This window comes from Accipiter gentilis, chromosome 31 (genome assembly GCF_929443795.1).
Source record: "Accipiter gentilis chromosome 31, bAccGen1.1, whole genome shotgun sequence".
Lineage (NCBI taxonomy): Eukaryota > Metazoa > Chordata > Aves > Accipitriformes > Accipitridae > Astur > Astur gentilis.
The window spans coordinates 12,038,034-12,059,257 of record NC_064910.1 but is presented as its reverse complement, the minus strand read 5'-3'; the positions used below and the strand labels follow the sequence as shown (position 1 = coordinate 12,059,257).

Here is a 21,224-nt window from a genome sequence, read left to right as displayed (position 1 = left end):
GGCCCTCTCTCTGGTCCTTGCAGCAAGAACTTTCTAGTTTTTAGCAAATGTCTCTCCACAGAACAGAGGAACAGCCATAAGAGACCAGAATAAAGGACTTCTATCTATGTGAACATGAGCCACTTGGTTAGAAGGTTATATAGCCTGACCATCCTTTCCCAGTGAGTATTACATTGCATCTTTGCCCAGGGATGGGTAAGGGATACCTTAATCCCACTCTGACTCCCACCTCCATTGTTTCATGGATAGGATTTCTGGTGCTCGTCTCAGGGTGCTGGTAGTGAACAAGTTTTCTGAATGGCTTTGCAGTCTCAGCAGCTTTTGTAGTGAAAGCAGTGGGGATGTAGGGAGCGCACCAACGGCCGTGATCGACTGTGAGTGAAGCAGGATGGAGAGGATCCAGTAGACTTTATCTGTTTAATTCCCCTAAGATTAAAGTAAGCTTTGGCTTTAGTTGGCCACTTATGATGCAAGTGCTCTTATCTTTAGGCAGTTATAACTTAAACAGAAGTCTCCTACTCTGGTTCTGTTTTAAAAAGTTAAAAGCAATTGTTAATGAAAGCTTATTTAGAAACACAGAATCATAGAAAAACTTGGTTTCAAAGGTGGCCTCTTGGAGGTAAGCTGGTCTAGTGTCATTTTATCACCCTGAGAGAACTTTATCTACCATGAGAGGATTTCTACCACCTGAGGTGACTTTAACCATCCTGAGACCTGCTGGCAGGGTACAAGCAAGCCAGGAGAATTGCAGAGGTCACCAGGAACAATATTTTGATACAGATGCTGGACAAAATGACTGCAGGAGGTACTCAGCCAGATCTGCAATTCATCAAAGAAGAACTGATCACAGGTGTGACAGTCATCAACAGTCTTTACTGCAAGGATCATGATGTGGTGGACTTAAAGATCCTGAGAGAAAGGAGGAAGGCAAATAGCATGCTATATATGTTGAATGTCATGAGAGCAGATTTTAGCTTGCTCAGGGCAGAATAGGATCTGGGATCTAGTGCTCTGCCCATGTCTCAGCTTGTGACTGAGAGACTGGCAGTAATTCAGAGACTTTCACTATAGATGTGCTGGACTCCTGCCAGCAGCTTGGGTTTAGCCTCCAGCACATCCTTCCCGTTCTTTCCTGTGTCTTGGATGCCATGACATGTAACACAGCTCATCCTTTGCAGTCCCAAGTAACCTCTAAACAGCTCATGACATCTTTCACTTTTGCCCTGACACACAGTCTACTATGCCAGAGGTATCCTCGCATACCTCACAGATCCAAGTGTCTGAGCCTTCTGCCACTACTTGTTTCCTCCTGACCTTCTGCATCTAGCAGAAGGGCAGAGCTCAAAGGGTTGTAGTGAATGGGGCTATATCTGGCTGGCAACCAGTCAGCAGCAGTGTTCCTCAGGGCTGAATTCTAGGGCCAGTTCTGTTCAATATATTTACCAACAATCTGGATGTGGTAGTTGAATGCACCATTAACAAGTTTGCTGATGATATCAAACTGGGAGGTGCTGTTGACTCTCTCGAGGGACAAGAGGCCTTGCAGAGGGATCTAGATAGGTTGGAGCATTGGGCAATCATCAATGGCATGAAGTTTAACAAGAACAAATGCTGGATTCTGCACCTAGGATGTACTGACACCAGGCACAAGTAGAAATGGGGAGAGGAGTGGCTGGAGAGCAGCCCTGCAGAAAGGGATCTGGGGGTGCTGGTGGGCAGCAGGCTCAGTACAAGCCAGCCGTGTGCCGGGGAAGCCAAGAGGAAAACCGCACCCTGGAGAGCATCACACACAGCGTGACCAGCCGCTCAAAAGAGGGGATTATCCCGCTGTATTCAGCGTTGGTGCGGCCTCACCCTGAGTACTGTGTGCAGTTCTGGGCCCCACAATTTAAGAAGTATGTTAAAAGTCTTTGAATGCATCCAGAGGAAGCAACAAAGCTGGTGAAAGGGCTGGAAGGCATGTCCTATGAGGAGTGGCTGAGGACTCTGGGTTTGTCTGATTTGGAGAAAAGGAGGCTGAGGGGTGACCTCATTGCTCTCTACAGTTTTCTGAGGAGGGGAACTGGAGAGGGAGGTGCTGAGCTCCTCTCCCTGGGATCCAGTGATAGGACATGTGGGAATGGTTCAAAGCTGCACCAGGGGAGGTTTAGACTGGACATTAGGAAGCATTTCTTTACTGAGAGGGTGGTCAAACACTGGAACAGGATTGCTAGAGAGGTGGTCGATGCCCCAAGCCTGTCAGTGTTCAAGAGGCATTTGGACAATACCTTAACAACAGGCTATAACTTTTGTTCAGCCCTGAATTGGTCAGGCAGTTGGACTAGATGATCATTGTAAGTCCCTTCCAACTGAAATTTCTATTCTATTCTATTCTATTCTATTCTATTCTATTCTATTCTATTCTAATTTCCTCTGCTGCAGGACTGTGATGGGTTGACCCTGGCTGAACACCAGGTGCCCACCAAAGCCATTCTATCACTCCCCCATCCTCAGCTGGATAGGGGAGAGAAAATATAACAAAAGGCTCGCGGGTCGAGATAAGGACAGGAGAGATCATTCACTATTACCGTCACGGGCAAAACAGACTCAATTTGCAAAACATACTCAATTTATTACAAATCAACCAGAGCAAGGTAATGAGAAGTAAAATGAAATCTCAGAACACCTTCCCACCCCCCCTCCGTTCTTCCCGGGCACAACTACCCTCCCGGATTTCACCACCAAGCCCCCCCAGCGGCACAGGGGGACAGGGATGGGGTTTATGGTCATCACACGTTATTTTCTGCCGCTTCACCTCCTCAGGACGAGGGCTGATCACACTCTTCCCCTGCTCCAGCGTGGGGTCCCACCCACGGGAGACAGTCCTCCACGAACTCCTCCAACGTGGGCCATTCCCACGGGCTGCAGTTCTTCACGAACTGCTCCAGCATGGGTCCATTCCACGGTGTGCAGTCCTTCAGGAGCACACTGCTCCAGCGCGGGTCCCCCACGGGGTCACAAGTCCTGCCAGAAAGCCTGCTCCGTGGGCTCCTCTCTCCACAGATCCGCAGGTCCTGCCAGGAACCTGCTCCAGCGCGGGGTTCCCATGGGGTCACAGCCTCCTTCGGGAACCCACCTGCTCCGGCGTGGGGTCCTCCCCGGGCTACAGGTGGATATCTGCTCCACCGTGGACCTCCCTGGACTGCAGGGGGACAGCCTGCCTCACCAGGGTCTTCCCCACGGGCTGCAGGGGAATCTTCGCTCCGGCGCCTGGAGCATCTCCTCCCCCTCCTTCTTCACTGACCTTGGTGTCCGCAGGCTTGTTTCTCTTACATGTTCTCACTCCTCACTCCGGCGGCAGTTTCTCTCCGTCCCAACTTTTTTTCCTTCTTAAAAATGTTATCACAGAGGCGTTACCACTATCACTGATTGGCTCGGCCTTGGCCGGCGGCGGGTCCGTCTTAGAGCCAGCTAGTATGGGCTCGCTCTCTCTTGAACACAGGGGAAGCTTCCAGCAGCTTCTTACAGAAGCCACCCCTGTAACCCCCCCCCCCCGCTACCAAAACCTTGCCAAACAAAACCAATACAAGGACCTCCCTTGGTGCCTGTCTGCTGGATCTTGGTTCGTGGTATGGGATGGCTCAAGGCATGCCTCCCTCCAGCAAGGGCTCTGCTCTGGACAGAAGTGAAACTCCCATAAGAAGCTATGGCTTGATGAGGACAACTACCTGCAGCTTTTCAGTTTAAGGGCCACCATACTGAGGTTTTTTCACCTAGCACAGTCTTTTCTTCACCTTGGAAACACGTCTTCTGTTTTGCAGGGAATCAGTTTACCAGAACATTCAAATCACTCAAGACATTCCCCTGTGCAAGAGTCTGTCCTTTGTTTTTTTCTGGCACACATGCAGAAACAAAGATCTTACCTATTTCAGAAGAAGTCATTTTAGCAGCCTCAGGTAAAGCTTTGGAAAAGCTAGTCAGGAATAGAATTGCCTAGTAGGCACAGGAGATCTTTAGTGTAGAGACACTCTTCAAGTAATGCTGATGGGAGGAAAAACCAGATCATTTGTAACAGCAGTATTAGTGGACTTAGCTGTTGTAACCATGTAGTCCTGTAATACAGTATTGTCATTGCTAGTAACAGCCCATAAGCTTTGTAATGAGTTTGCAAGGCCTCAGGGCTGAAGTGTGTCAGGCTTGCTCTGCTTGAACTTTTCTTGACCTGTTTGTATTTTTGTTTGACCAGGTGTCCATGGCTAATTTGTTTTACTTTTGTTTATCTTTGTATGGTACCACAAAAGTCTTACAACTCTTAACACACAGATGCAGTGTAGGTCTGGATGACAGCAGAGGCCTTTAGAAATGGAGACACAGGATAGGGCGTAGAGGCATGAGGCTGGATAAGGGATGGGACACAGGCATGGCACTGGGGACTTCATGGCTATCGATGGCCTCTAACCCCTGGTTTTCCCAATCTAAATAATCCATCCATGGAAGCAAAATGTGTGATTAGCCTCCCTATTGATGGCTTTGTTTCATATCTCCTTACTAATTGGACGATTCAGGATGTGCCTCTTCTGTTTTGTCCAGGTGTTATAAAACCACACAACCAGCCTGTACCATTTGCAGCTAGCAAGTGGCAGGCTTCTGCTGGAGAGTTCAAAAGTTCAATTACCAACATTTCCCACCCCACATACATACACATAATTATCTGCTACGTGTTAGCATTCATATTTTAAGCTCTTTTTTCATCTACCATGGATATGATGAAAAGTGGGAGGAAATTTTTGGTTTTGTAAATGGCTGTGAGCAACATCTAGGGCATGCTATGTTGAAGGATGTAGCAACATAGTTTGAAGGTGAAAACTATCTCCTGGACTCTTTAACAATACTCACTTTGTATAAGGAAGTGATCATTTTTAAGACACTTAATCTTGGCCAGTTTTCAGTGGGTTTTCATACAGATGACAAATTTTTATTCCTGATCACAATCTCAATATGGCTGTACGTTTTCCAAGGTATTGGACCACTGGAGATCCTGAATTAACCTCTCAAGTTTTGTTGTTCTTATTTTATTTTTTTTGCATGGTGTTGAAAAGCAGTATAATAACTTCCAAAGCACTACTGAAATATTTTTGCAGAACATTGCAAGAATACTTATCATAAGAAGAAACAAAAATAGTCCAAACAAATTATTTATGGAAAATGTAATCAAATACAAAGAGGCTTTTAAAGATAGGTTCTTGGGGAATTGTCTCTACAGTCAAAAGTATTGTCTCTGCTTGCAAGAGGGAGAAAATATGAAAAACCTGTAAATTACTGCCACCAAAATACATACATTTGAAAAAATACAAGTTGCTCATTTCACTCCTATGCCATTACGTCTCTTCACCCAACCAGGCTGAAGAGACAGATGAATCATTCTACAAGCAGCTGGGAGTAGTCTCAGAATCGTGTGTCCTTGTTCTCGTGGGGGACTTTAACTTTCCAGATGTCTGCTGGAAATACAACACAGCAGTGGGTAAACAATCTAGGAGGTTCCTGGAGTGTGTGGAAGAGAACTGCCTGACACAGCTGGTAGGTGAGCCAACCAGGGGAGGAGCCTTGCTAGACCTACTGTTTACAAACAGGGAAGGACTGGAGGGAGGATCCGGGGAACTACGGGCCTGTCAGCCTGATCTCGGTACCGGGGAAGATTATGGAACGGTTTGTCTTGAGAGCACTCACATGGCAAGTCCAGGACAAGCAGGGGATTGGGCCCAGTCAGCATGGCTTTATGAAAGGCAGGTCCTGCTTGACCAACCTGATCTCCTTCTATGAGCAGGTGACCCGCCTAGTGGATGAGGGAAAGGCTGTGGATGTTGTCTACGTCGACTTCAGCAAGGCCGTTGACACTGGCTCTCACGGCATGCTCCTTGAGAAGCTGGCGTCTCATGGCTTAGACAGGTGTACTCTTCGCTGGGTGAAAAACTGGCTGGATGGACGAGCCCAGAGAGTTGTGGTGAATGGGGTGAAATCCAGTTGGTGGCCAGTCACAAGTCCGGTTTCCCAGGGCTGAGTATTGGGGCCAGTTCTCTTTAATATCTTTATCAATGATCTGGATGAGGGGATCGAGTGCACCCTCAGCAAGATTGTGGATGACACCAACTTGGGAAGGAGGGTTGATCTGCTTAAGGTCAGGAAGGCTCTACAGAGGGATCTGGACAGGCTGGATCCATGGGCCGAGGCCAATTGTGTGAGGTTCAACAAGGCCAAGTGCCGGGTCCTGCACTTGGGTCACAACAACCCCATGCAGCACTACAGGCTGGGGGAAGAGGGGCTGGAAAGCTGCCCGGCAGAGAAAGACCTGGGGGTGCTGGTTGACAGCCGGCTGAATATGAGCCAGCAGTGTGCCCAGGTGGCCAAGAAGGCCAATGACAGCCTGGCCTCTATCAGAAATAGTGTGGCCAGCAGGAGCAGGGAGGTGATCGTCCCCCTGTACTGGGCACTGGTGAGGCTGCACCTCGAGTCCCGTGTTCAGTTTTGGGCCCCTCACTACAGGAAAGACATGGAGGTGCTGGAACGTGTCCAGAGAAGGGCAACCGAGCTGGTGAGGGGCCTGGAGCACAAGTCTGATGAGGAGCGGCTGAGGGAACTGGGGCTGTTTGGTCTGGAGAAAAGGAGGCTGAGGGGAGACCTGATCGCTCTCTACAGCTACCTGAAGGGGGGTTGTAGCGAGGTGGGTGCTGGTCTCTTCTGGTCTCTTCTGTCAGGTGGCTGGAGATAGGACGAGAGGAAATGGCCTCAAGTTGCGGCAGGGGAGATTTAAGTTGGATATTAGGAAAAATTTCTTTACTGAGATGGTTGTCACACATTGGAACAGGCTGTCCAGGGAAGTGGTTGAGTCACCATCCCTGGAGGTATTCAAAAAGCAAGTAGTCGGGGTACTCCATAACATGGTTTAGTGGGCATGAATGATGGTTGGACTCGGTGATCTTGAAGGTCTTTTCCAACCTAAATGATTCTATGATTCAATAACAGTTATTTCTTCAGTTTCGTGCTTTATTAGTTGATTCTTATATTCTGTCTATTAAAGGGAGAATAAAACATTTCATTAGTGTTTCATGCATGAGATCAGCTACAAGTTTACAATTTATGAATCTCCTTCATTTGGAGAGTTGTTATTTATTATATAGAAGCTGTAGTGGGAATCTGCCAATGAAAGGACTGAAGTAGACATGTCTAGGTCTTCCCTCCATGATGAGCTCCCCAAAGAGGAACAAAATACTTTTCAACTCAAAAGCCAGAAAACTCTTTTTAAACATTGAAAAGTTAACATGACAAAGGAACAGAAAGTAAAAGGATTTATAAAGGCTGACCAGGGATCCAGTGTGTCCTTGCAGACACATTCTTGCTTCCAGACCTGGCTGTGGCCAACTTAAAGACTTTGCAACTTGCAAATTGCAGCAAACTTTGCAACATGCTCTCTAGATGGGCAGTTCCCCTCTGTTACTTGCAATATCTATCTGCCTGTTCCTTCTTCTTCTCATGAGTCTCTCCAGCCCTCCACATAAGCTAGAACCTCTCAGCTCTCTGCCATACTTTCTTGCTTACCATATGCTAGAAACTTTTCCTCCTTCAGCATCATTGCCAAATACTAACATGGGTCTCAACATCTGCTACGGCACAACTATTTTTGGCCAGCAGTAGATTTCATTGTCCCTTGTTTCCCATAGCTGATCAACAGTCTGATTCTGCATTATTATTGTGCTGAGAAGCTTAGGCTCAGCGCTCTTCTAGTGATAGAATATGGCTTACAGGGAGAGCAGTGTGAAATAGTGTATTTTCTCCAGTGCTCCAGGTAGAGAGATGACAATTGTTTCAGAATGGAAAAGGAAAACCAGAAAAATTATTTGCATATGGACCTTCTCTTTCATTACCCCAAGGACAAGAAAAAGAAAGAAAATTTATACTTGCTTCTGTGGATCTTCCTGACACTTAGGTCATACCTTTGAGACTGCAGTGGATCCTTATTTACAAAAAATTTCAGACAAATGAAAAGAAAACATACCTGGAAATCCATTGGAGAGAGCTCACGGAATGGGTCTTTTGGCTGTGGTACTGTAGCAGATGTTTTTTTCAAATAAATGGTTCTACAGTGGCAAAAAGTGTTGGTGAACAAGACTTAGTATGCAAACATGAACATTTACTACATAATAATGCTCCTAAGGTATTATTTTATTCCTCTATGACAAAAGTAGTGAAAGGGTAAATAGAAATTACATATTACATAGGCTGAATACAATGGTATAATTTCATTGTTCAGAATTTGGATGACAATTTATTTTATGACTTATTCAAGAATCATAGGAAGTTGCCTTTTTAAGTATCTGAAAGGGAAATAACTTCAAAACAAGGAAACAATTTCATGTACCACCCATCAACATTGCAGGGTCTGATGACAGGAAAGTGGCACTGATGTAAGGCCTTGTCCCAGTATTGGAAAGCGTTGTGTTATATGGAACAAGTGGATAAGAAGTTTGGGAAACAGCAACATAGAGCCCACTTGAGGAACATCCAGCAGGTCATGATTCATGCTATAGTTCAGTGTTGATTTTCCTCCTCCTTCCTCTCCTTTAAAAGGAGGCCAAAAATTTTCTGTTGGGGAAAGAGGTGTTATTTCAACTACAGAATAAAAATTTTGCACAAGAAATAAGGCTTACCCTGCGAAGATAAAAAGCATGAGAGTTGCTGCCAGCACTGGTATCAAAATTAACATATATGATGAAGTAGATGTAAGTTGTTCTTCTCCTGAAAGACAAGCATTCATCCAAGTGTTGATTAGTATCACAGAACAGGAGTGACTGCACAGCTATCTGCAATCTGCTCTGTGTAATAGTGTCAAACACCAGTATGAAATGGCTTCTTTTTTAGCTTAGCATCTCATTGCCCTGTAACATGTGGAGGAATGGGATGGCTGACAGTAAGTGGACTGTCTGTGGTAACTTGAGACCTTACCAAGCATTTTGTGAGGGACTGATGCCTACTGAATACTTCAAAATCCAAGGTGGCAGAGAGTAACAGGGGAAAAGAGAAGTTTATAAAGAAATGGAAGAAGGAAAAGAGCTGGCAACAGACCTCAAAAAGGTCTGCTTTATTCACTGTCTCCTTTCAAGAAGCACCTACTGTCACACCAGAATGCTTGGAGACCTTCCTCATATTAAGAGATATGCCAATTCTTTGCTCATAGTAGCAAATTAATGCGCAAATATCAATGTGTTTCCATCTGTACATATGAAGTAATAAATGAGGCAGACAAGTAATGGAGGGAAATCCAGGTCAAGGACGTGATTTTCCTTCTTACCAAACTCTACAGGTGTACTCCACTCTCCCCAGCTTTGGTTCACTAAACAACCATTGTCAGTTGCTCTGATTTTGACGCTGTACCTCTTTTTTGTGCTGAAGCTTTCAAATATGTAGGAGTTTCCTGTGATGTTTCTTCCCTATATACAAAAAAACTAGACTGAGAACTTTTTATTCACTAGATGTACAGATGTTAAGAATGTGTCAGGTTCATTTAATGATGCAAACAATTACAAAAGAAAATTTTACATATACTTCTGTGAACACACTAGAGTGAAATAACAAAGAAAATTATCCCTTAATAAATTAGCTTGTGCCATCCTAATTCCTTTTGTTTGAACATTTTTGGTTTTGGTGATGTGAAGATGAAATTTGCAGTATGCTTCCCTGGCTCCTTAGCCTCTTCTAAACAATGGGACTTGAAAAAAAGAGTACATTTTAAATGCCTTCTTCTAAAGACTGAAGTGAAGCTGTTCTTCCACTGAAAGATTTTTCCCCACCACTGGTGCTCTGAAATACTGTACCCTTACATTTGATTGCAGAACTGAGTATCAGAGAACTAAACAAAAAAAGGCTCACGTTGCCCACCAATTAAAATTTTATGTTTTACCTGTACAAAACAAAGTATCTAAAAAGATACTAGTGAACTTGGACAATGTTTCATCCATTAAAACTTTTGTCAGTGTAGCTTTTGTATTCTTAAACATTTAATTTAGCTGCATTATGTCTCCATGTCTCACAAATATTTCCTCAAATATTTCAAAATTTGGTTTTAATGGATGTAATACTATTTTCCATATTCATCTAAGTCTTCAAAATACTTGCAATTACTGAAATGTATAATAACAACCATATACAGTCACAACCTGGAAAACCTGGATATTCTGTTCCAATAACCTGTCAGAATATTTCTTTTTATTCAAAGACATGGATGGCTCTTTCCACTTTAAGTAAAAAAAAAAAAAAAAAAAAAGACACAAAACTTAATAAAACCCCATAATGAACAGATGATATATTACTGCCCCTTACATCTGATTGTGACAGCTGTGGTGCAACCATCTTGATTGTCATGCTGCAGACCTACCTTAGGTAAACCTAAACTCCTGCAACACCATGCTGGTGTCAGTAAATGGAGGCAGCAGGAAAAGAAGGCAAGGCTGGATACACAAAGGAGGTCCAGGTGGAAATGCTCAAGAGCTCTTGCAGCACATCCTAACTTACAGGTGTGCCTTTGTAATAAAGGATGTGTTACTTCTTTGGGCCTAATTTAGTAATATCATAAACCTGACTGAGCAGTAATGATGACTACAAGAAGCAGGAACAAATGCAAAGTGGGTTTGTGAAGGACATGATAAAAAGTGATTGATGGGATAGGAGACTGCAGAGAGGAAAACCACAGAACAGAAGGTCCTGACCTAAATTTATCAGAAAACAGCAGTAGGGCTGGAAGGCTGCACTGGGACCCAAACTACCTTACAGAGACACATAAAATTGGTTGTATCTACTTTAACAGTACTTTGCATTTTTGTAGTGTGTTTAGAGTTCAGTTGATGTGTCCTATAACTGTTAATAATGAAGTCATCAGGTAATATTGTCCATCCACCTACGTGTGCTAGAATAGAAATTTGCCCTCAGTGTGGGGAATCCCTTGCCCAGTTTCTTTAAGGACCACCTGTACAGTGGACTGAAAGCATTCTCTCAATTTGCTGCCCCTATTTGTGAGTGACAGCAGTCCTCAGCTCATGCGCAAGAAGGGTGCTACATATCAAAAAAGAGAGATTAGTTAAGTAGGGAAAGATAACAGGGTATTGGTTGTATGATAGGATGTGTGGAAATGCAAACATACAGAATATTATTAAGTCATAATTATTCTTACCTTGTTTTCTATCACAACTTCATATTTGAAACAACTAGGTTTTTTCACATGACTTGTGCGAGGTGGTTGCCACCGAATTTCACAATGATGAGACGCTTCTGTACAGTTCACAGTGACATTTAATGGAGGGGTGAGTTTTTCTACAATAATATAATCAGAAATGTTATTGATTAATAATCAGGTCTCTTCATCCTGCCTTTTTAAAATATAGGTCAAACAGCTGGTCTAAAAAGATGTAATGAAGCTTTGTCAGAATTATGCAGCTTTGTCAGAATTATTATATTCACCCCATATTCTGAAGCAAGACTCCCTGATTTAACACTCCAGTTGAGGAGCCTGGAGTATCAGCAGCAGCAGTAGGTAAAATTAAAAAACACAAACCATTTGTTAGATTTTACTGAATTCAGCATATAATCTGTGCAGTTTTTTTTTTTATACTGTGTTCATATTAAACAGAAGCAAATTATTATTTTTTTTATTAGCAACATTCTTCCATTAAAAAAATGAAAGTTTTTGCTCACAGAATTAAAAGATAATGATATAAGACCAACATGTAGATAGTCCTGCTCAGTCATCTTTAGCTAGTTAATCCCAAAAGATGATACCTTTCTTTCAGAGAATAAATATTTGACTGAAATGTTCACAATTCTGACCTATGCATTCATTCATTTTTGTTCATTCTTATACTTTTGATTTTCAGCCATTGAGGCTGGGGAAAAGCAAAAAGAAACCTGTTCTACGGAGCAGTATTTTAAAAATGTATGCTTTTTGCCAGGGATGATTTCTGCATTCCCATAGTATAAAACTGGAAATAAATTTAAAAAACCCCACAAACAAAAACAAAACCTTACCAATTTTGTACAGCCTAATAAAGTCCTCATGTAGCTGAATGTTTTGTCCATTTCTAGACGCATTTACCAGGAAATGAGCTACTTTGTTTTCTATTTTCACATTTTGGAATCTACATCCTGTGTGTCTTCCATAATTATCTCTGATGTAATTCTGGCATTCTGTGAAATCTTCTTTCCTTTACATGACATATTGCATCAGTTAAATATTGGCAATGTCACACGTCAGAGCAGAAATCAGAATTCCCTAGATTCAAGCAGATCTACTTACCATGAGTTCTTCCAGTGCAGGAAATACTGGGTATCTCCTGAAGCAGTGCTGCCCACATCCCAAGTGCAGTTCATGAAGGAAACATTAAAAATGACACAGACAAAATTTTCAATGGCTGTCCCGTTCATGCCTGCAAACACAGGAAGAATATCCCATGTCCACACTGCAGAAAGACAGTGTAACTGCTCAAATCATGCAGATCTCTGCAATCTCATTTAGTAATTTTTAGCCACCTGATTAGTAAATCCAACTGCATATTGTTTGGGTCTTGCAGTTACGTGCTTACTTTAAGATAACAATGATTTTATTTGCATCGAGCCATGAGGATTATCTACCATTGTTACAGATGCTGAAGACGTGACTAGGATTTAATCAGCTCTCTAATCAACTCAGGCACAGGGTTGTAGTGGAAGCTAATATCACACAGTCACTGTTGTGTCCTTTGTTTAGATCCCCTGTTTATCTAAGCTTCAGTCTCCAGTGGAATATAATTCTACAACCACGAGCAAGGCAGGTTCTCTCTCCTGTTTGTCTTAAGTGCTTTGGCCCTTGGTTGACTTATAAAGGACTAAGGATTTAAAATAAGCTGTCCACCACTTTCTTCTGTGTAACAGCTGGGTGATTACAACCTAACCCTGAGATTGCTTTCTGAAGTTAGTCCCTGCAGGTGTCACGATTTTGAAGAGAGAATGACATGTTTTTCGATCTTGAATTGAAAATGGTTGCTAATCTATCCTGGCATTTCGGATTCAAGGATAGGGGGAATTTTGTTTGCGCTGAACTTGATAGAAGCAGGCCTGATTGTCCACGTCATTAATGTAAAACCAAGACAAAACTGAAGCAGAAGTTGATAGCTTGCTTAAGTTAGAAGACTATTCAGGCTGTGTGTTCACATGAGGAATGAATTCCCTGTGTTGTTTCTTCCCCGTCAAAAGGTGAGATCTCCCACAGGAAGTAAAAATCATGCAGTACCTCTGCTTAACTACTATCATCACAAACTGAAGGACTGGGTCACAGCTTTCCATGATAGTGGTTCATTGAGCTTAAGCACCACCACTGCTTATTTACATGTACCTCCCCAGTCAGCCTTACAGCTCCCTACATGTTTAACACAGGTTCCCAAACATGGCTCAGAAGCCACCATATTATGAAAACAAGTGCCTGCCTCCTGTCCAAGCTTCACTGCAGTCCAAGCTGGAAGCCTCTTCATGTTATCACAGGACTCTGATCATGTAGCTGACAGCACTGATTCCAAAAGACATTCTGTTATTGAGCAGACCAAAACTTTTAACATCTGCCCTGGTTTCAGTTGGGATAGAGTTAATTTTCTTCCTAGTAGCTGGTATAGTACTATGTTTTGGATTTAGGATGAGAAGAATGTTGATAACACAGTGATGTTTTAGTAGTTGCTGAGCAGTGCTTACACTAAGTCAAGGATTTTTCAGCTTCTCATGCTGCCCTGCCAGTGAGGAGGCTGGGGGGGCACAAGGAGCTGGGAGGGGACAGAGCCAGGACAGCTGATCCCAACTGACCCAAGGGATATTCCAGACCATAGGACGTCATGCTCAGCCCATAAACTAGGATGAAAGCTGGCCGGGCGGCCGCTGCTCAGGAACAGGCTGGGCATCAGTCTGTTGGTGGTGAGCAATTGTTTTTCATTTGCACCACTTGTTTTTCTTGGGTTTTATTTCTCTCTCTTTTGTTATTTTTCTTTTCATTACATTTTGTTATTGTTATTGTTTTATTTCAATTATTAAACTGTCCTTATCTCAACCCATGAGTTTTCTCACTTTTACCTTTCCAATTCTTTCCCCCATCCCACCAGGGGGGAAGTGAGCGAGCAGCTGCGTGGTGCTTAGTTGGCGGCTGGCGTTAAACCATGACAACATAATTGGATGCTTAGGAAGAAAGTATAACGAGAGAGAAAACACTGAGCAAGCCTTTACCTATGTGCTCTCTCAGCTATCAGCAAGCAGTGCCCTATGGACTTCCAAAGTTAAAGGCTTCCTCATAGGTCACTGTGCTTAGCAGTCTGAGAAAGCCTGATCCCCCATTAATTTCCTTCATCCCTTTTGAGTCTTTTTTTTTTTCTTCTTTTTGGTCTCTACCACATCTCTTGCCAGTAGGAGGAGCAAAGGCAGAATGCTAAAGGTGTATTTTCCTTCTGGCTCCTTTCCTCTCTTCAGCTGTAATATAAGAAATAGCAATTCTCCAGAAGAGAAGGAGCTCAAACTCTTGTACCTAATATTTTTTCATTGCTTGCTCCAGGCAGCTACTGTGCTGTATGAAGCCTTTTGGGACCACTCCGCAAAAGGAAGATTCTTTCATTTGAGTGTACTACAAGTGTAAGCACATAATAAAGGTGGCTAGGGTCATAGTTTCCAGAGGGAAAGGCTGTTATCTAGGAGATCTGACCTAATACGATGCTGCGTGGCTTAGCTACAAACAGAGCTGGACAAATTAAACCCCGTCCCTCAGAACACCTCAGTGGAAGTGTTCACTTCACACTCATCACACCGGGAGTTAGCATGCACTATGGAAAATGTTGTCAGGAACAGGACTTTGCAAAGGAGTCCCAAGTGTAGCAACTGTCTGATTCTTAAAACTTTTGAAATAAAGGGGAATTGTTCAAGAGACAACAAATTTGTCAGAGTACTCCTGGATTTCTGGAAAACTTCCTCTCTTCCAAGCAAAAGGTTGAAACTATTTCAAGAGCTTGGTTCAGCAGCATTTCTTTTAACAGCAGTGTTGGCCTTAGCATCCCCTGTCCTTCCCCATCCTCCATGGCTCCTTCCTGATTCCATCCTGCCTCCCTGGCTGTGCTAGTGCATTCCTTGTGGGGCCTTGTGGTGAGTAGTTCTGAAGAAGTGATCACCACTAAAAATAATAATGCTCCTCCTACCGCAGCAGCAGTTTTTCTTTCTTCTTGTTTTTTTCATCTGGCTCATCATCCCTTACCAGAAACAATGGAACAAGGTCATCTGAGGTGACATTATGGGTTAGCGATAAAGATCCAGAGGAGAGCTGTCTAATTTATTTCTGCTGCTGCAAGAAATGTTGACCCCTATCTGGTTACTAGAGGCATCTAAGCTCTCAGTATAAAGTTGCTTATATCCAACTTACCTCAAAGTTTATATATATATATGTATAACAAACCCCTCCTGAGAGTCCCGTGGTTATGGTACTGTACTGAGGTGATGGAGAGCTTTGCTCAGTTCTCTGCTCTGCCACAGATTCACTTTATGACCCCAATCAAATCTGTGCACTTCACTTCTTCATTTACAAAAGAAATAGAGAAGTTTTCTTCCCATCAAGAGATTGTGAGGTAAATGCAGCAGTCTGAAGCATGACCACAGGTGCTGTGCAAGTGTCGTGGTATAACCCCAGCCGGCAACTCAGCACCACGCAGCCACTCACTTACTCCCCCCCACCCAGTGGGATGGGGGAGAAAATTGGGAAAAGAAGTAAAACTCGTGGGCTGAGATAAGAACAGTTTAATAGAACAGAAAAGAAGAAACTAATAATGATAATGATAACACTAATAAAATGACAACAGCAATAATAAAATTATTGGAAAGTACAAATGTTGGGCAGTGCAATTGCTCACCACCCGCCAAGCGACACCCAGTTAGTCCCCGAGCGGTGATCCCCCACCCCCACTCCCCCCAGTTTATACACTGGGCATGACGTCACACGGTATGGAATAGCCCTTTGGCCAGTTTGGGTCAGCTGCCCTGGCTGTGTCCTGTGCCAACTTCTTGTGCCCCTCCAGCCTTCTCGCTGGCCGGGCATGAGAAGCTGAAAAAACTTTGACTTTGGTCTAAACACGACTTAGCAACAACTGAAAACATCAGTGTGTTATTGACATTCTTCGCACATTGAACTCAAAACACAGCACCGTACCAGCTACTAGGAAGACAATTAACTTTATCCCAGCTGAAACCAGGACAGCTAGGGTCTTAGAGGGATGGGCTTTGTGAAGTCTTTGGCAATGCTGCAAATCAAAAGAAAAAAGGATTATTCTGATTTCAGGTCAGATCACAACCTGATTCATGAGTGGCCCGACAAGCAGTTGAGTTGGCTGGTGACATAAGAAATAGGGTGAAAGGAACTCCCAAAATGGCACTGTGGTCAAGGAAAAGGCAAATGTTTTTTAAAGTAATTCGCTTAAGTTCTGCAGCCAGAACATTCCTCTGCCTACAAAACAGCCATGATCAACCGCACAGTGTCACGTTCATACCAACATCAAACACACGGTGGGAAGATCACTCAGATATGTGTGACTTTTGTTCCAGGTTTTGAGGGGACATCTTTTTTATTTTTTTATTTACTCATCTTTCTGTGGATATGCCAAAGAAAATCTAGCAGAGTAGGCAAGTATGACTACTCTTCCTTTAAGGTTTATTTTTGAGCCTACTGTATTCATTCACAGTGTAAGTGTTACAGCTTTATTTTTAGCAATACATTAAGTCTTCATGAGACACTTGTCCCATTATCTCCCATTATTTCAAACAGGAACTGAAATTTTCCTCTGTCCAGCTTATACTTGAGGACTAGCTGAATTGTTCTAGTGACTTCTTGCTTAACCACTCCTCTTTTAATAACCCCATATTTGTCACTTCTTTATCATTATTTCCTTAAAAAAGATGTAGGACCATACTCTCACGATCCTTTTCTGTGAGCTGTGACACAAAGAATGGTTTAGTTTCTCTGTAGTGCACTCTTCCTTCTGAACTGCCTCCTATATTCTTTGATAATGAAAATGAAATACAGATGCAAGTACACTAATGTCCTCACAAGCATCCCTTGTTCCATACATTAATAACTTTTTTCCCATATTTTAATATTTTTAGCTATATTTGAAATTTTTGTTGGCATTCTTTATGTCTTTTCATGAAAAACGTGAGGTACTTGAGACAGCCGTGATGATTGTGATTGCACCCAACTGCATAATAACCCACTGTTTTAAGCATATGCAGTGCTTTTATTTATTTACTTTTCTTGAGTTGACTTAGATTACCTCCATCTCTTGGGCAGATGTTAGAAACTGTGTAGGAGTCATAGCTGCAGAAAAATATCAGAGAAAAGAAATTTTGGCTCTGCATTCCTTTGTGGTAATCCGGATTAACAAGAAAGCACAGGATCTCACCTCTGGGCTTTGAGACCAAGAGAATTTTGACTTTCATTCAATAGATCTTGAATAGAAAATGCATAAACTGCTCCTGACTCTTGGACACAATGAATCAGATAATTTGTAAAGGATTGGAAATAAAATACTTGCTATTGAAAATGAATAAAAGGAAATTAAATTGCTTTAATCTTTTAACTGTGAAGATGCTGTCAAATTGTGAGGTGGAGTTTGTCTTACCTAAACTTACCCAAGTACTGTATAGGTATGCTCACAGGGGAACCAGTAATTCTACATTGCCTTAATAGTGGCTGGAAAGAAACAGCTACTCAAGACACAATTTATTCAACATGGTCTAGGATGAGATGAATAAAAGCTTCACTATGTTTATTTCCTGCCAGTCACTAAAAAGATAGCCCAGGGTGACCAGCCCAGAGGGATCCTTCTAAGACTAAGCTATCTGCTTTGGTCAGGTGAATCCCGGGGGTTTCATTCCTTTCCCCACTTACATCAGCTGGAATCCGCAAGTAAGTTCTAAACAGAAATTCTGCCACTATTCTTTTCTTACTGAAAACTGCAAATTTATTTTTGAAAATGCCTTTTCCTCCTCTTTCTTATACCTGTGTTAGTATCATATGCTAGGTCCACAGGGACCTTGACAGGCTTGCGAGGTTGGCCCATGTGAACCTCATGAAGTTCCACAAGGCCAAGTGACAGGTCCCGCACATGGGTTGGGGCAGTCCAAGCACAAACACAGGCTGGGCGATGAGTGGATGGGGAGCAGCCCTGCGGGGAAGGACCTGGGGGTATTAGTGGATGAAAACCTGAATGTGAGCCATAAATGTGTGCTCGCAGCCCAGAAAGTTCATCACATTCTGGGCTGTATCAAAAGAAGCAGTTGGGAGGTGATTCTCCCCCTCTACTCCACTCTGGTGAGACCCCACCTGCAGTACTGCGTTCAGCTCTGGGGTCCTCAGCACAAGAAAGACATGGACCTGCTCGAGCGGGTCCAGCGGAGGGCCATGAAGATGATCAGGGGGCTGGAACATCCCTCCTGTGGGGACAGGCTGAGAGAGTTGAGGTTGTTTAGCCTGGAGAAGGGAAGGCTCCGGGGAGACCTTATAGTGACCTCGCAGTACTTAAAAGGGGCCTGCAGGAAGGATGGGGAGGGACACTTTATCAGGGAGGGTAGTGGTAGGACAAGGGGTAACGGTTTTAAACTGAAAGATGGTAGATTTAGATTAGATATTAGGAAGAAATTCTTTACAGTGAGGGTGGTGAGACACCAGAGCAGGTTGCCCAGAGAAGTTTTGGATGCCCCATCCCTGGAAGTGTTCAAGGCCTCATGGCAGGGGGGCTGGAACTAGATGATATTTAAAAGTTCCCTTCCAACCCAAACCATTCTATGATTCTATGTACTTTATCATGTCTTGATGTTGCTATGATTTTTATAACCAATGGAAAGGAAGGTTTGTAATTAAAAAAACCCAAACACCACTTCTTTTAATATCACTATTTTTTTGTTAAGGGAAATATCTTATCTGTGCTGGGTATAGCACTTAAGACTAGACCATTGAGTTTTATTTCCCAGCTTTGCCTCTGAAACACTTGGAAATCTATTTTCCTTGGGGGGAATATATGAAATGGAATTACTGCTTACATGTCGGATGTGATATGGGGATAAAATTATGCCTACATTCCTGCAACATTTTCACAGAACAGTGTATATGTGAAATCTTCTGCTTAGTATTAAAATTGTAACAAGAGAAAAGACACCGACATACTTCCATTCTACTGGAGCCTCAATGCAGTACCTCTAAAAGGGTTTCACTCTGCATAGTGATTTTGTTCTATGGATGTAAAGAGCTAAAATCTGAACATTTCCAGTTTGACTGTGTTTTCAAGAGAAAGTGGCATAAGCACTCTTCAATGCTGTAATGCAGGTTTCAATAAGCAAAATACTGCTATGTGGATGAGACCAGTAATACTGGAAACTGCTAATTTTAGAATATTTTTATATCATTATTTTCAGACTATAGAAAAAATACACCATCAAAATTTTGGCTAAGACATTCATCAGACAAAAGTAGTGTCTATCCACCCCTCACAGTTATTTTAAGAACATTAAAACTAGCACAAATAACAAAATGCGGTATTTCTTTGACTAGCTTCTTTGGAATAAAAGTAAACAACAGACAAAGACAAAAGTAAACCTACCTCCTCCTTGAAAATCCATTTCCTTGTGGCAGTTACAGTAGTGGGGCACAAAAAGGATGGAAGCTGTGAATTTGCCTTGGTGGCCTATCTTTGTGTGCTTCGACAATGTGATTTCATTATTAAGTCCTTCGCAACTGCTCATGTCACAGGGGGTAAAAATCCCGCCTACGTCTTACTCATTTCCTTTATGTTGTAATGTAACAGGGAAAAGCGTGGTTACGGCCATTGTTTTTCTACAGGGAGACAAATAGGTCAGAATAGAGGGACATGCTCTTTAACACATACTTTTCATACAGGCTTCTGTACAGGGAGCAGCCTCAGAGGCAGGTGAATGTATGAGTCTTCCTTCTGGCTCAGGTATAGGTCAGGTACCATCGTTTCAAGCCACACCATTGTTTTCTGCTTATTGCTTACGGACACTGCCCTGCACAGAAGAATAAGCCTGGTGCTCTGGACTTTCTAATAGCCATTCCCAGCTTTACACTAGCCAGCCTCATTTCCTGCAGATGGGTAACAAAGCAGTAATGCCAGCCTCCACAACTTTTCCACTTGACGTGTGCACATTTTTCTGGGCTGGGTGAATTCAACACACAGACCAGGAAAAGTGCAAATGCCCTGAGTGTACCAAATCAACGCTATGTCACTCGCTATGCCTGTGCTCCTGCCCTGGTCCCACGAAGGTGTGCAATCCCCTTTGCCCTCTGGCTTCAGAAGCTGAATATCTTCTTTCCAGCTGCATTCAGCAAAGAGTGCACACACAGAGCGTGGTGCTCCCACAGTTGGTCATGCACAGGCATCCACAACTGCTCTTGTTAGCAGGCTCCAAAATGAGTAAGCCTGAGGCTTTTCTGCCATCTTGACTGCTTTTGACACTGCAGAGTGGGGCTGAAAGATGTTTGTCCAGCAAAGCAACTTTCTGTGAACTGAGAAACATAGCACCTGCCTTTTCATGTAGCCCATAGCACAGGCTGATTACAGAGCCCTCTGCCTTTCTCACCTTTAAATAATTTGAACAGGAAAATGAAGTTATTAAAGTAGACAACGGCATTTAAATCTGATTACTTATAATGTTCATGGAGTGTGCTAGTCTTACTATGTGTATCTGTTGTATGTCACTGGAGGAGTGGTAAATCAGATCAAATCTGTCCTGCTTCTGTCTGTCTGTATCTTGTACAGCTTCATTCCCATCTGCCTTTGTTCCTGTTGCTTTTCTGGGCAGAGGAGGAATCGGGGGGGGGAGGGGGGGTGTGGGGGGGGGTGTGTTCTTGAGATGTTTCCTCTTCTTCAGGTCTCAATTCCTCAATTTTATTCACAGAATAGACAATAGGATGCTAGCACGTTCCCTGCTTAGACACTTCATTTCAGGACCTGCAGAAGTAAGGCCTTTTGTTCTCTTTCTCATTTTCTGTTGTAGACACTTCTATAAAATTGGATTGAATTATGGTTTTGGGATAGATTTTTATCAGTGAACCTGAAACCTCATTTTCTATAAGGTATGTACAACCTGCCCAGGTAGATGACAATAATGCTGTGTAGGTTGGAAGCTAAACAACTGATTCTCAA

General features: G+C 43.0%; 1 protein-coding gene across 2 annotated transcripts; it reads right to left on the bottom strand.

Annotated features, from left to right (window-relative positions):
* Window positions 1-6,953: 6,953 nt before the first annotated feature.
* LOC126052963 (granulocyte-macrophage colony-stimulating factor receptor subunit alpha-like) lies at window positions 6,954-19,759 on the bottom strand. 2 transcript variants are annotated; one of them, XM_049834356.1, is made up of 8 exons: window positions 19,662-19,759; window positions 12,317-12,479; window positions 12,049-12,224; window positions 11,198-11,337; window positions 9,323-9,461; window positions 8,682-8,769; window positions 8,030-8,111; window positions 6,954-7,045 (listed from the first exon to the last, which is right to left on the bottom strand). In XM_049834356.1, the coding sequence occupies exons 1-8, from the start codon at window positions 19,678-19,680 to the stop codon at window positions 6,983-6,985; spliced, it is 870 nt and encodes a 289-aa protein (XP_049690313.1). In that variant the 5' UTR covers window positions 19,681-19,759; the 3' UTR covers window positions 6,954-6,982. The 2 variants fall into 2 exon arrangements, with proteins under 2 accessions (XP_049690313.1, XP_049690314.1); XM_049834357.1 differs by having other exon boundaries at window positions 12,317-12,446.
* Window positions 19,760-21,224: the final 1,465 nt, after the last annotated feature.

Coding starts and splice junctions, on each gene's coding strand:
- LOC126052963 (XM_049834356.1), bottom strand. Junction 12,225..12,316: donor CTGCACTGGAAGAACTCATG/GTAAGTAGATCT, acceptor TGTCATGTAAAG/GAAAGAAGATTTCACAGAAT. Junction 11,338..12,048: donor TATTAGGCTGTACAAAATTG/GTAAGGTTTTGT, acceptor ATATTATTGTAG/AAAAACTCACCCCTCCATTA.